This window comes from Oncorhynchus kisutch, unplaced genomic scaffold (genome assembly GCF_002021735.2).
Source record: "Oncorhynchus kisutch isolate 150728-3 unplaced genomic scaffold, Okis_V2 scaffold873, whole genome shotgun sequence".
Taxonomy (NCBI): Eukaryota; Metazoa; Chordata; class Actinopteri; order Salmoniformes; family Salmonidae; genus Oncorhynchus; species Oncorhynchus kisutch.
The window spans coordinates 47501-63170 of record NW_022262818.1 but is presented as its reverse complement, the minus strand read 5'-3'; the positions used below and the strand labels follow the sequence as shown (position 1 = coordinate 63170).

At 46.8% G+C, this 15670-nt stretch overlaps 1 protein-coding gene across 3 annotated transcripts in view; it reads right to left on the bottom strand.

Annotated features, from left to right (window-relative positions):
• Positions 1-15670, bottom strand: part of LOC109885971 (DNA-binding protein SATB2) — a 58971-nt gene that overhangs the window by 25375 nt on the left and 17926 nt on the right. For all 3 annotated transcript variants that reach the window (XM_031816799.1, XM_031816800.1, XM_031816798.1), the window contains exons 4-5: positions 9987-10113; positions 3939-4062 (exon numbers count right to left, since the gene is read on the bottom strand). In XM_031816799.1, the coding sequence (XP_031672659.1) occupies positions 3939-4062; positions 9987-10113 (251 nt within the window). The remainder of the gene's footprint in view (positions 1-3938; positions 4063-9986; positions 10114-15670) is intronic.

Genomic DNA, 15670 nt, shown 5'->3' with positions numbered 1-15670 from the left:
CAGTCACATACTGTATGGACTGGAACACCACAACACAGTCACATACTGTATGGACTGGAGCACCACAACACAGTCAAATACTGTATAGACTGGAACACCACAACACAGTCACATACTGTATGGACTGGAGCACCACAACACAGTCACATACTGTATGGACTGGAGCACCACAACACAGTCACATACTGTATAGACTGGAGCACCACAACACAGTCACATACTGTATAGACTGGAGCACCACAACACAGTCACATACTGTATAGACTGGAGCACCACAACACAGTCACATACTGTATGGACTGGAGCACCACAACACAGTCACATACTGTATGGACTGGAACACCACAACACAGTCACATACTGTATGGACTGGAGCACCACAACACAGTCACATACTGTATAGACTGGAACACCACAACACAGTCACATACTGTATGGACTGGAACACCACAACACAGTCACATACTGTATGGACTGGAGCACCACAACACAGTCAAATACTGTATAGACTGGAACACCACAACACAGTCACATACTGTATGGACTGGAGCACCACAACACAGTCACATACTGTATGGACTGGAGCACCACAACACAGTCACATACTGTATGGACTGGAGCACCACAACACAGTCACATACTGTATGGACTGGAGCACCACAACACAGTCACATACTGTATGGACTGGAACACCACAACACAGTCACATACTGTATGGACTGGAGCACCACAACACAGTCACATACTGTATGGACTGGAACACCACAACACAGTCACATACTGTATGGACTGGAGCACCACAACACAGTCACATACTGTATGGACTGGAGCACCACAACACAGTCACATACTGTATGGACTGGAGCACCACAACACAGTCACATACTGTATGGACTGGAACACCACAACACAGTCACATACTGTATGGACTGGAGCACCACAACACAGTCACAGACTGTATAGACTGGAGCACCACAACACAGTCACATACTGTATAGACTGGAGCACCACAACACAGTCACATACTGTATGGACTGGAACACCACAACACAGTCACATACTGTATGGACTGGAACACCACAACACAGTCACATACTGTATGGACTGGAACACCACAACACAGTCACATACTGTATAGACTGGAGCACCACAACACAGTCACATACTGTATAGACTGGAGCACCACAACACAGTCACATACTGTATAGACTGGAGCACCACAACACAGTCACATACTGTATGGACTGGAACACCACAACACAGTCACATACTGTATGGACTGGAACACCACAACACAGTCACATACTGTATGGACTGGAACACCACAACACAGTCACATACAGTATAGACTGGAACCCCACAACACAGTCACATACTGTATGGACTGGAACACCACAACACAGTCACATACTGTATGGACTGGAACACCACAACACAGTCACATACAGTATAGACTGGAACACCACAACACAGTCACATACTGTATGGACTGGAACACCACAACACAGTCACATACTGTATGGACTGGAACACCACAACACAGTCACATACTGTATGGACTGGAACACCACAACACAGTCACATACTGTATGGACTGGAGCACCACAACACAGTCACATACTGTATGGACTGGAACACCACAACACAGTCACATACTGTATAGACTGGAGCACCACAACACAGTCACATACTGTATAGACTGGAGCACCACAACACAGTCACATACTGTATAGACTGGAGCACCACAACACAGTCACATACTGTATGGACTGGAACACCACAACACAGTCACATACTGTATGGACTGGAACACCACAACACAGTCACATACTGTATGGACTGGAACACCACAACACAGTCACATACAGTATAGACTGGAACACCACAACACAGTCACATACTGTATGGACTGGAACACCACAACACAGTCACATACTGTATGGACTGGAACACCACAACACAGTCACATACAGTATAGACTGGAACACCACAACACAGTCACATACTGTATGGACTGGAACACCACAACACAGTCACATACTGTATGGACTGGAACACCACAACACAGTCACATACTGTATGGACTGGAACACCACAACACAGTCACATACTGTATGGACTGGAACACCACAACACAGTCACATACTGTATGGACTGGAACACCACAACACAGTCACATACTGTATGGACTGGAACACCACAACACAGTCACATACTGTATGGACTGGAACACCACAACACAGTCACATACTGTATGGACTGGAACACCACAACACAGTCACATACTGTATGGACTGGAGCACCACAACACAGTCACATACTGTATGGACTGGAACACCACAACACAGTCACATACTGTATGGACTGGAACACCACAACACAGTCACATACTGTATGGACTGGAGCACCACAACACAGTCACATACTGTATGGACTGGAGCACCACAACACAGTCACATACTGTATGGACTGGAACACCACAACACAGTCACATACTGTATGGACTGGAACACCACAACACAGTCACATACTGTATGGACTGGAGCACCACAACACAGTCACATACTGTATGGACTGGAGCACCACAACACAGTCACATACTGTATGGACTGGAGCACCACAACACAGTCACATACTGTATGGACTGGAACACCACAACACAGTCACATACTGTATAGACTGGAACACCACAACACAGTCACATACTGTATGGACTGGAACACCACAACACAGTCACATACTGTATGGACTGGAGCACCACAACACAGTCACATACTGTATAGACTGGAACACCACAACACAGTCACATACTGTATGGACTGGAGCACCACAACACAGTTACATATTGTATAGACTGGAGCACCACAACACAGTCACATACTGTATAGACTGGAGCACCACAACACAGTCACATACTGTATGGACTGGAACACCACAACACAGTCACATACAGTATAGACTGGAACACCACAACACAGTCACATACTGTATGGACTGGAACACCACAACACAGTCACATACTGTATGGACTGGAGCACCACAACACAGTTACATACTGTATAGACTGGAGCACCACAACACAGTCACATACTGTATGGACTGGAGCACCACAACACAGTTACATATTGTATAGACTGGAGCACCACAACACAGTCACATACTGTATAGACTGGAGCACCACAACACAGTCACATACTGTATGGACTGGAACACCACAACACAGTCACATACTGTATGGACTGGAACACCACAACACAGTCACATACAGTATAGACTGGAACACCACAACACAGTCACATACTGTATGGACTGGAACACCACAACACAGTCACATACTGTATGGACTGGAACACCACAACACAGTCACATACTGTATGGACTGGAACACCACAACACAGTCACATACTGTATGGACTGGAGCACCACAACACAGTCACATACTGTATGGACTGGAACACCACAACACAGTCACATACTGTATGGACTGGAACACCACAACACAGTCACATACTGTATGGACTGGAGCACCACAACACAGTCACATACTGTATGGACTGGAGCACCACAACACAGTCACATACTGTATGGACTGGAGCACCACAACACAGTCACATACTGTATGGACTGGAACACCACAACACAGTCACATACTGTATGGACTGGAACACCACAACACAGTCACATACTGTATAGACTGGAACACCACAACACAGTCACATACTGTATGGACTGGAACACCACAACACAGTCACATACTGTATGGACTGGAACACCACAACACAGTCAAATACTGTATAGACTGGAACACCACAACACAGTCACCTGAGAGAGAGGGCCCTCCTTGGCACATGATTCCCCACCACTATAAGGCTAATACAATGCAGTACAACCTAAGCCAGAGACTAAGTTGCATGACATGACATGACATAAGCTGTTACCTGAGAGAGAGGGCACTCCTTGGCCAGGGAACTCTGGTTCATCTCCTTCAGTAGCTCTTTGAGGGCGTTCCTCACCGTAGCGTGGTTCCACTGCTCTGACGGCAGATCCTCCAGCCTGGAAAAGCTGGAGCCAGGGTTGGATTCATTACCACATGCAAGGGAAAACTATTGAAAACATTATGCAATGAAAAAAAAAATCATTTATCATTGGACAACTTCACATAGTCCCTCCCTCTTTCAGTCAGTTTGATTCCTAATGAACACAACCCTGAGACACTAATACATCACTTCCTGTTTGACATATAACAACATAACAACACAAAAATGACATTTGACCCCAAAATTCTCAAGTGTCATTTTTCACCTCTTGGATCACTGAGATTAGAATCTGTACTATATATTTTGTAATTATTATCATTATGTTTTTGGATCAAATACTACGCATTTTACCATCATTTCCACTAAATGATAATTACCGTAGGAGTCCAAAAAAGTAATAAACAAGACATGTTCTAATATTTTGTGACATTGCTATCCTAATGAAAAGGCCTAAGTTAAACATTACACTGAAAATATGTCAAATCAAACTATAAAATAAAATCGGACTTTTTCCCAATTTGAGCTTTTTAGCCATTTTGGTAATGAGAAGGCCAAGTGGGCTAATGAGAAGGCCAAGTGGGCTAATGAGAAGGCCAAGTTGGGTAATGAGAAGGCCAAGTGGGGTAATGAGAAGGCCAAGTGGGGTAATGAGAAGGCCAAGTAGGGTAATAAGAAGGCCAAGTGGGGTAATGAGAAGGCCAAGTGGGGTAATAAGAAGGCCAAGTGGGGTAATGAAAAGGCCAAGTGGGATAATGAGAAGGCCAAGTGGGGTAATGAGAAGGCCAAGTGAGGTAATGAGAAGGCCAAGCGGGGTAATGAGAAGGCCAAGTGGGATAATGAGAAGGCCAAGTGGGGTAATGAGAAGGCCAAGCGGGGTAATGAGAAGGCCAAGTAGGGTAATGAGAAGGCCAAGTGGGCTAATGAGAAGGCCAAGTGGGCTAATGAGAAGGCCAAGTGGGCTAATGAGAAGGCCAAGTGGAATAATGAGAAGGCCAAGTGGGGTAATGAGAAGGCCAAGTGGGGTAATGAGAAGGCCAAGCGGGTAATGAGAAGGCCAAGTAGGGTAATGAGAAGGCCAAGTGGGCTAATGAGAAGGCCAAGTGGCCTAATGAGAAGGCCAAGTGGGCTAATGAGAAGGCCAAGTCGGCTAATGAGAAGGCCAAGTGGGCTAATGAGAAGGCCAAGTGGGGTAATGAGAAGGCCAAGTGGGCTAATGAGAAGGCCAAGTGGGGTAATGAGAAGGCCAAGTGGGGTAATGAGAAGGCCAAGTGGGCTAATGAGAAGGCCAAGTGGGCTAATGAGAAGGCCAAGTGGGTAATGAGAAGGCCAAGTGGGCTAATGAGAAGGCCAAGTGGGCTAATGAGAAGGCCAAGTGGGGTAATGAGAAGGCCAAGTGGGGTAATGAGAAGGCCAAGTGGGGTAATGAGAAGGCCAAGTGGGGTAATAAGAAGGCCAAGTGGGGTAATGAGAAGGCCAAGTGGGGTAATGAGAAGGCCAAGTGGGCTAATGAGAAGGCCAAGTGGGGTAATGAGAAGGCCAAGTGGGCTAATGAGAAGGCCAAGTGGGGTAATGAGAAGGCCAAGTGGGCTAATGAGAAGGCCAAGTGGGGTAATGAGAAGGCCAAGTGGGGTAATGAGAAGGCCAAGTGGAGTAATGAGAAGGCCAAGTGGGCTAATGAGAAGGCCAAGTGGGCTAATGAGAAGGCCAAGTGGGGTAATGAGAAGGCCAAGTGGGGTAATGAGAAGGGCAAGTGGGGTAATGAGAAGGCCAAGTGGGGTAATGAGAAGGCCAAGTGGGGTAATGAGAAGGCCAAGTGGGGTAATGAGAAGGCCAAGTGAGGTAAAATGGGTGTTTGAGAATAAGAACCTCGTTCTGAAGGCATACAAACAAATACATGAATTCTACTCCTCCTCCAGGTGATGCATCATGGGTGAATAAAACGTTATTACAAAATGATTGGAGTTTTTACAGGAACTTGAAAAGTGTTACGATAATGAGACACAGTAATGAGACACGTGCTTGCACGTAATACATATTATAGTTTAATGTACTTCAACTAGTATACCCTTTTTATGACTTATGGACAAACTACAGCAACATCATTTTGTTTTTTATTCAAAAAAGTTTGGCTTTTCTGAAGTAAAATTGTATAAAATTACCAGAGAATCTAATTCGTACACATACTACTGCACCGTACTACTATAGCTGACCCTGTAAAACAACACATTTCACTGCACCTATTTAGTGTATGTGTTGTTATCCTGGTGCCAGCTAACCTGATATCAAACAGTGGCCATAATGATAGCGAGACTATCTACTCCTATCAACAAAGTCATAACCAGGGTGGATTGTTATAGTGTGCTGTGGTACTACCATGGTAACACTATTAAACAAAGATTATTGACGGTTACCATTACCCACTGTTGATAAGTGACTCACTGTAAGTGCAGGTTAGCGTTTTTCGTCATGAATGTTGTTCTGGAGGCAGCTCTGCAGAGTGCTCACTAGCTGGCTGTCATAAAGTCATAACATCTGATTTTAAACCTAACCTTATCTCTAACCTTAACCACACTGCTAACCCTAATGCCTGAATCTAATCTTAACCCTAACCTTAACCACACTGCTAACCCTAATGCCTGAATCTAATCTTAACCCTAACCTTCACCACACTGCTAACCCTAATGCCTGAATCTAATCTTAACCCTAACCTTAACCACACTGCTAACCCTAATGCCTGAATCTAATCTTAACCCTAACCTTAACCACACTGCTAACCCTAACGCTTGAATCTAACCTTAACCCTAACCCTAATGCCTGAATCTAATCTTAACCCTAACCTTAACCACACTGCTAACCCTAATGCCTGAACCTAATCTTAACCCTAACCTTCACCACACTGCTAACCCTAATGCCTGAATCTAATCTAATCTTAACCCTAACCTTCACCACACTGCTAACCCTAATGCCTGAATCTAATCTTAACCCTAACCTTCACCACACTGCTAACCCTAATGCCTGAATCTAATCTAATCTTAACCCTAACCTTCACCACACTGCTAACCCTAATGCCTGAATCTAATCTAATCTTAACCCTAACCTTCACCACACTGCTAACCCTAATGCCTGAATCTAATCTTAACCCTAACCTTCACCACACTGCTAACCCTAATGCCTGAATCTAATCTTAACCCTAACCTTCACCACACTGCTAACCCTAATGCCTGAACCTAACCTTAACCACACTGCTAACCCTAATGCCTGAACCTAACCTTAACCACACTGCTAACCCTAATGCCTGAACCTAATCTTAACCCTAACCTTCACCACACTGCTAACCCTAATGCCTGAATCTAATCTAATCTTAACCCTAACCTTCACCACACTGCTAACCCTAATGCCTGAATCTAATCTTAACCCTAACCTTCACCACACTGCTAACCCTAATGCCTGAATCTAATCTAATCTTAACCCTAACCTTCACCACACTGCTAACCCTAATGCCTGAATCTAATCTAATCTTAACCCTAACCTTCACCACACTGCTAACCCTAATGCCTGAATCTAATCTTAACCCTAACCTTCACCACACTGCTAACCCTAATGCCTGAATCTAATCTTAACCCTAACCTTCACCACACTGCTAACCCTAATGCCTGAACCTAACCTTAACCACACTGCTAACCCTAATGCCTGAACCTAACCTTAACCACACTGCTAACCCTAATGCCTGAACCTAACCTTAACCACACTGCTAACCCTAATGCCTGAACCTAACCTTAACCACACTGCTAACCCTAATGCCTGGACCTAACCTTAACCACACTGCTAACCCTAATACCCGAACCTAACCATAACCACACTGCTAACCCTAATGCCTGCACCTAACCCTAACCACACTGCTAACCCTAATGCCTGAACCTAACCTTATCCACACTGCTAACCCTAACGCCTGAACCTAACCTTAACCACACTGCTAACCGTAATGCCTGAACCTAACCTTAACCACACTGCTAACCCTAATGCCTGAACCTAACCTTAACCACACTGCTAACCCTAATGCCTGGACCTTAACCACACTGCTAACCCTAATGTCTGAACCTAACCTTATCCACACTGCTAACCCTAACGCCTGAACCTAACCTTAACCACACTGCTAACCCTAATGCCTGAACCTAACCTTAACCACACTGCTAACCCTAATGCCTGAACCTAACCATAACCACACTGCTAACCCTAATGCCTGAACCTAACCTTAACCACACTGCTAACCCTAATGCCTGAACCTAACCTTAACCACACTGCTAACCCTAACGCCTGAACCTAACCTTAACCACACTGCTAACCCTAATGCCTGAACCTAACCTTCACCACACTGCTAACCCTAACGCCTGAACCTAACCTTAACCACACTGCTAACCCTAATGCCTGAACCTAACCTTCACCACACTGCTAACCCTAACGCCTGAACCTAACCTTAACCACACTGCTAACCCTAATGCCTGAACCTAACCTTCACCACACTGCTAACCCTAATGCCTGAACCTAACCTTAACCCTAACCTTAACCACATTGCTAACCCTAATGCCTGAACCTAACCTTATCCCTAACCTTCACCACACTGCTAACCCTAATGCCTGAACCTAACCTTATCCCTAACCTTCACCACACTGCTAACCCTAACGCCTGAACCTAACCTTATCCCTAACCTTAACCACATTGCTAACCCTAATGCCTGAACCTAACCTTATCCCTAACCTTAACCACACTGCTAACCCTAATGCCTGAACCTTATCCCTAACCTTAACCACATTGCTAACCCTAATGCCTGAACCTAACCTTATCCCTAACCTTCACCACACTGCTAACCTTAACGCCTGAACCTAACCTTATCCCTAACCTTAACCACACTGCTAACCCTAATGTCTGAACCTAACCTTAACCACACTGCTAACCCTAACGCCTGAACCTAACCTTATCCCTAACCTTCACCACACTGCTAACCCTAACGCCTGAACCTAACCTTATCCCTAACCTTCACCACACTGCTAACCCTAACGCCTGAACCTTATCCCTAACCTTCACCACACTGCTAACCTTAACGCCTGAACCTTATCCCTAACCTTCACCACACTGCTAACCCTAACGCCTGAACCTAACCTTATCCCTAACCTTCACCACACTGCTAACCCTAACGCCTGAACCTTATCCCTAACCTTCACCACACTGCTAACCCTAACGCCTGAACCTTATCCCTAACCTTCACCACACTGCTAACCCTAACGCCTGAACCTAACCTTATCCCTAACCTTCACCACACTGCTAACCCTAACGCCTGAACCTTATCCCTAACCTTCACCACACTGCTAACCTTAACGCCTGAACCTTATCCCTAACCTTCACCACACTGCTAACCCTAACGCCTGAACCTAACCTTATCCCTAACCTTCACCACACTGCTAACCCTAACGCCTGAACCTTATCCCTAACCTTCACCACACTGCTAACCCTAACGCCTGAACCTTATCCCTAACCTTCACCACACTGCTAACCCTAACGCCTGAACCTAACCTTATCCCTAACCTTCACCACACTGCTAACCCTAACGCCTGAACCTAACCTTATCCCTAACCTTCACCACACTGCTAACCTTAACGCCTGAACCTTAAATTAATATCAAAAAGCTGCATTTTGGTTTTCATACAGTTTTACAATATTTCCAATTTTGACTTTTGCAGCTGGCCTATCTAGCGGAAACGGCTCAGTTCTGCCTCCAGGACAAGACTCATCCCAATAAACCTGCTTTTCATATCAATAAACCTGCTCTCTCCCTGCTCCTCGCTCTCCCTCACTCACTCACTCACTCACTCACTCACTCACTCACACACACACACACACACACACACACACACACACACACACACACACACACTCCCGTCCGTCCCCACTGACCTCTGCAGTAGGATGCGGAGGGTAACCATGTGATAGACGTCCAGCAGCATGTCGGCGACGGTGGCCTCGGGGGCGTCAGTCAGGTAGTGGATGGGCATGGGGTTCCAGCGGCCCACTTTGATGATGCCTGGAGGGGAGACAGAACAATGATGTCATCAACATGCTTCCGTTTTCAGTTTATACACATTCACCTGGGGGTTCATTTCTTAAGGTTTCCGAAGACGACAAAGTCTGTATGTGTGTGTGCCTGTACATGTGAAAACCTAGATATAATGTTTCTATATTTTCATCAGCGGCTGTAAAACTCATGGTTTAACAATGAGAGATAAAGATTGAGATAAAGAGATAAAGAGTGTTATCTATTAATGCATTATCAGCCTGGGGAAGAGGCACCGACCTGATTCCCCACATCTGTCAACCCTAACCCTTATCAGCCTGGGGAAGAGGCACCGACCTGATTCCCCACATCCATCAACCCTAACCCTTATCAGCCTGGGGAAGAGGCACCGACCTGATTCCCCACATCTATCAACCCTAACCCTTATCAGCCTGGGGAAGAGGCACCGACCTGATTCCCCACATCTATCAACCCTAACCCTTATCAGCCTGGGGAAGAAACACAGAGACCCAGCAAAGCCTTTTATAGCAGGGATATACATGCAAGAGACAACATCACTGATGGACAGGACAGGTCAAGGCTGGAGATTGCATCACATGCCAATTAGTACCACCCCATTAAAAATAATGATTGTTTAATTAACCCAAATAGATATCTCTGGATGTAAAGACAGGTGAGTTCATAGATATACATCATATAGAGAGCTCTGAGAGATATCTCTGGATCTAAAGACAGGTGAGTTCATAGATATACATCATGTAGAGAGCTCTGAGAGATATCTCTGGATCTAAAGACAGGTGAGTTCATAGATATACATCATGTAGAGAGCTCTGAGAGATATCTCTGGATCTAAAGACAGGTGAGTTCATAGATATCATATAGAGAGCTCTGAGAGATATCTCTGGATCTAAAGACAGGTGAGTTCATAGATATACATAATGTAGAGAGCTCTGAGAGATATCTCTGGATCTAAAGACAGGTGAGTTCATAGATATCATATTGAGAGCTCTGAGAGATATCTCTGGATCTAAAGACAGGTGAGTATTAAGGAATTAAGGGATGACTAGAAATGGGCATCAGGACATAGACTTTCATTTTGAATTGGTCGCTTATCGCTCCTGATCTAGAGTGTTTCCATTATTCATTGAACGTTCTTGTGGCTGAGCATAGAACTATAGAAGTTGAACCACATCCAAACAGAGATAGAATAATGGCATTACAAAGTATGAAATGACGTTGATTGAGGGAAGACCCATGTCTGCTTGCCTACACAGTGCTGGTTCAACAGAAAAGGAAATAAGAAAAGTCTTCCCCTACATAGACATCCCCTACATAGACATCCCCTACATAGACATCCCCTACATAGACATCCCTACATAGACATCCCCTACATAGACATCCCTACATAGACATCCCCTACATAGACATCCCTACATAGACATCCCTACATAGACATCCCTACATAGACATCCCCTACATAGACATCCCCTACATAGACATCCCCTACATAGACATCCCCTACATAGACATCCCCTACATAGACATCCCCTACATAGACATCCCTACATAGACATCCCTACATAGACATCCCCTACATAGACATCCCCTACATAGACATCCCCTACATAGACATCCCCTACATAGACATCCCCTACATAGACATCCCCTACATAGACATCCCCTACATAGACATCCCTACATAGACATCCCCTACATAGACATCCCCTACATAGACATCCCCTACATAGACATCTCCCTACATAGACATCCCCTACATAGACATCCCCTACATAGACATCCCCTACATAGACATCCCTACATAGACATCCCCTACATAGACATCCCCTACATAGACATCCCTACATAGACATCCCCTACATAGGACATCCCCTACATAGACATCCCCTACATAGACATCCCCTACATAGACATTCCCTACATAGACATCCCCTACATAGACATCTCCTACATAGACATCCCCTACATAGACATCCCCTACATAGACATCCCCTACATAGACATCCCCTACATAGACATTCCCTACATAGACATCCCCTACATAGACATCTCCTACATAGACATCCCCTACATAGACATCCCCTACATACACATCCCCTACATAGACATCCCCTACATAGACATCCCCTACATAGACATTCCCTACATAGACATCCCCTACATAGACATCTCCTACATAGACATCCCCTACATAGACATCCCCTACATAGACATTCCCTACATAGACATCCCCTACATAGACATCCCCTACATAGACATCCCCTACATAGACATCCCCTACATAGACATCCCCTACATAGTCTTCCCATACATAGACATCCCCTACATAGTCTTCCCCTACATAGACACTGCATCTGACAATGAGACCCCCCCCCCACCCCCCACCCTCTCTCTCCCTCTGCATCTGACAATGAGACCCCCCCCACCCCCCACCCTCTCTCTCCCTCTGCATCTGACAATGAGACCCCCCACCACCCACCCTCTCTCTCCCTCTGCATCTGACAATGAGACCCCCCCCACCCTCTCTCTCCCTCTGCATCTGACAATGAGACCCCCCCCACCCCCCACCCTCGCTCTCCCTCTGCATCTGACAATGTGAACACCCCCCCACCCCCACCCCCCACCCTCTCTCTCCCTCTGCATCTGAAATGCATCCTAGGATGTGTACACAGACACATTCCCCTGTCCTTCCTCAAGACCAGGGCTGGAACAGCTAACCTAAACAAGGCTAATCACATTAGGATCAGGGAATCAAACACAGATAGCCCCAGCCTTCCATCCTCCATCTGCAATAGTGTGTGTGTGTGTGTGTGTGTGTGTGTGTGTGTGTGTGTGTGTGTGTGTGTGTGTGTGTGTGTGTGTGTGTGTGTGTGTGTGTGTGTGTGTGACCAGCTCAATGTCACATGTTGTAATGAACAGCTGACCAGCTCAATGTCACAAATTGTGATGACCTGCTGACCAGCTCAATGTCACATGTTGAAATAACCTGCTGACCAGCTCAATGTCACATGTTGAAATGACCTGCTGACCAGCTCAATGTCACACATTGTGATGACCTGCTGTCCAGCTCAATGTCACATGTTGTAATGACCTGCTGACCAGCTCAATGTCACATGTTGAAATGACCTGCCGACCAGCTCAATGCCCCATGTTGAAACAACCTGCCGACCAGCTCAATGCCCCATGTTGAAACAACCTGCCATCCAGCTCAATGCCCCATGTTGAAACGACCTGCCGACCAGCTCAATGCCCCATGTTGAAACGACCTGCCGACCAGCTCAATGCCCCATGTTGAAACGACCTGCCGACCAGCTCAATGCCCCATGTTGAAACAACCTGCCATCCAGCTCAATGCCCCATGTTGAAACGACCTGCCGACCAGCTCAATGCCCCATGTTGAAACGACCTGCCGACCAGCTCAATGCCCCATGTTGAAACGACCTGCCGACCAGCTCAATGCCCCATGTTGAAACGACCTGCCGACCAGCTCAATGCCCCATGTTGAAACGACCTGCCGACCAGCTCAATGCCCCATGTTGAAACGACCTGCCGACCAGCTCAATGCCCCATGTTGAAACGACCTGCCGACCAGCTCAATGCCCCATGTTGAAACGACCTGCCGACCAGCTCAATGCCCCATGTTGAAACGACCTGCCGACCAGCTTAATGCCCCATGTTGAAACGACCTGCCGACCAGCTCAATGCCCCATGTTGAAACGACCTGCCGACCAGCTCAATGCCCCATGTTGAAACGACCTGCCGACCAGCTCAATGCCCCATGTTGAAACGACCTGCCGACCAGCTCAATGCCCCATGTTGAAACGACCTGCCGACCAGCTCAATGCCCCATGTTGAAACGACCTGCCGACCAGCTCAATGCCCCATGTTGAAACGACCTGCCGACCAGCTCAATGCCCCATGTTGAAACGACCTGCCGACCAGCTCAATGCCCATGTTGAAACGACCTGCCGACCAGCTCAATGCCCCATGTTGAAACGACCTGCCGACCAGCTCAATGCCCCATGTGAAACGACCTGCCGACCAGCTCAATGCCCCATGTTGAAACGACCTGCCGACCAGCTCAATGCCCCATGTTGAAATGACCTGCCGACCAGCTCAATGCCCCATGTTGAAACGACCTGCCGACCAGCTCAATGCCCCATGTTGAAACGACCTGCCGACCAGCTCAATGCCCCATGTTGAAACGACCTGCCGACCAGCTCAATGCCCCATGTTGAAACGACCTGCCGACCAGCTCAATGCCCCATGTTGAAACGACCTGCCGACCAGCTCAATGCCCCATGTTGAAACAACCTGCCGACCAGCTCAATGCCCCATGTTGAAACGACCTGCCGACCAGCTTAATGCCCCATGTTGAAATGACCTGCCGACCAGCTCAATGCCCCATGTTGAAACGACCTGCCGACCAGCTCAATGCCCCATTTTGAAACGACCTGCCGACCAGCTCAATGCCCCATGTTGAAACGACCTGCCGACCAGCTCAATGCCCCATGTTGAAACGACCTGCCGACCAGCTCAATGCCCCATGTTGAAACGACCTGCCGACCAGCTCAATGCCCCATGTTGAAACGACCTGCCGACCAGCTCAATGCCCCATGTTGAAACGACCTGCCGACCAGCTTAATGCCCCATGTTGAAACGACCTGCCGACCAGCTCAATGCCCCATGTTGAAACGACCTGCCGACCAGCTCAATGCCCCATGTTGAAACGACCTGCCGACCAGCTCAATGCCCCATGTTGAAACGACCTGCCGACCAGCTCAATGCCCCATGTTGAAACGACCTGCCGACCAGCTCAATGCCCCATGTTGAAACGACCTGCCGACCAGCTCAATGCCCCATGTTGAAACGACCTGCCGACCAGCTCAATGCCCCATGTTGAAACGACCTGCCGACCAGCTCAATGCCCCATGTTGAAACGACCTGCCGACCAGCTCAATGCCCCATGTTGAAACGACCTGCCGACCAGCTTAATGCCCCATGTTGAAACGACCTGCCGACCAGCTCAATGCCCCATGTTGAAACGACCTGCCGACCAGCTCTGTCACATGTTAAAACAAGACAACCCAAAATAGATAGCCTGTCCTTTGTCTATATGCCCATTTAAAATCGTATCATCTAAATAAACAACATCTCCCTTTTAATTACCACAAAATGCCTAATTAAAGAAAGACAGTGGTGCCCTGTGGAGAGTTTCAAAATACAACTGGATCGATGTTATGAGGTACACAACTCAGGGAGAGACAATATAACATTCTCTGTGTCCTTTCGTTTACACAGAGGGAAAAAATGAAAGATTTCAGCCAGAATTGAATCATTTAACATAAAAGCTTATCTCAAAGCGTATCCATTTGGGAGGAGTGGAGTGAGTCGAGGGCGTTGACAGGTCTGGGGCCTGCGTTTACGGGGTTGGAATGTGGAACGGTTTTTTCTGCCTTTCTTTGTGTGTCTCTGTTGTTTGGTCTGTAGTCGTCTTTGGGGTTGACTGGCAAGGTATTTATTTCAGTCATTGGTCTATATTTATTCT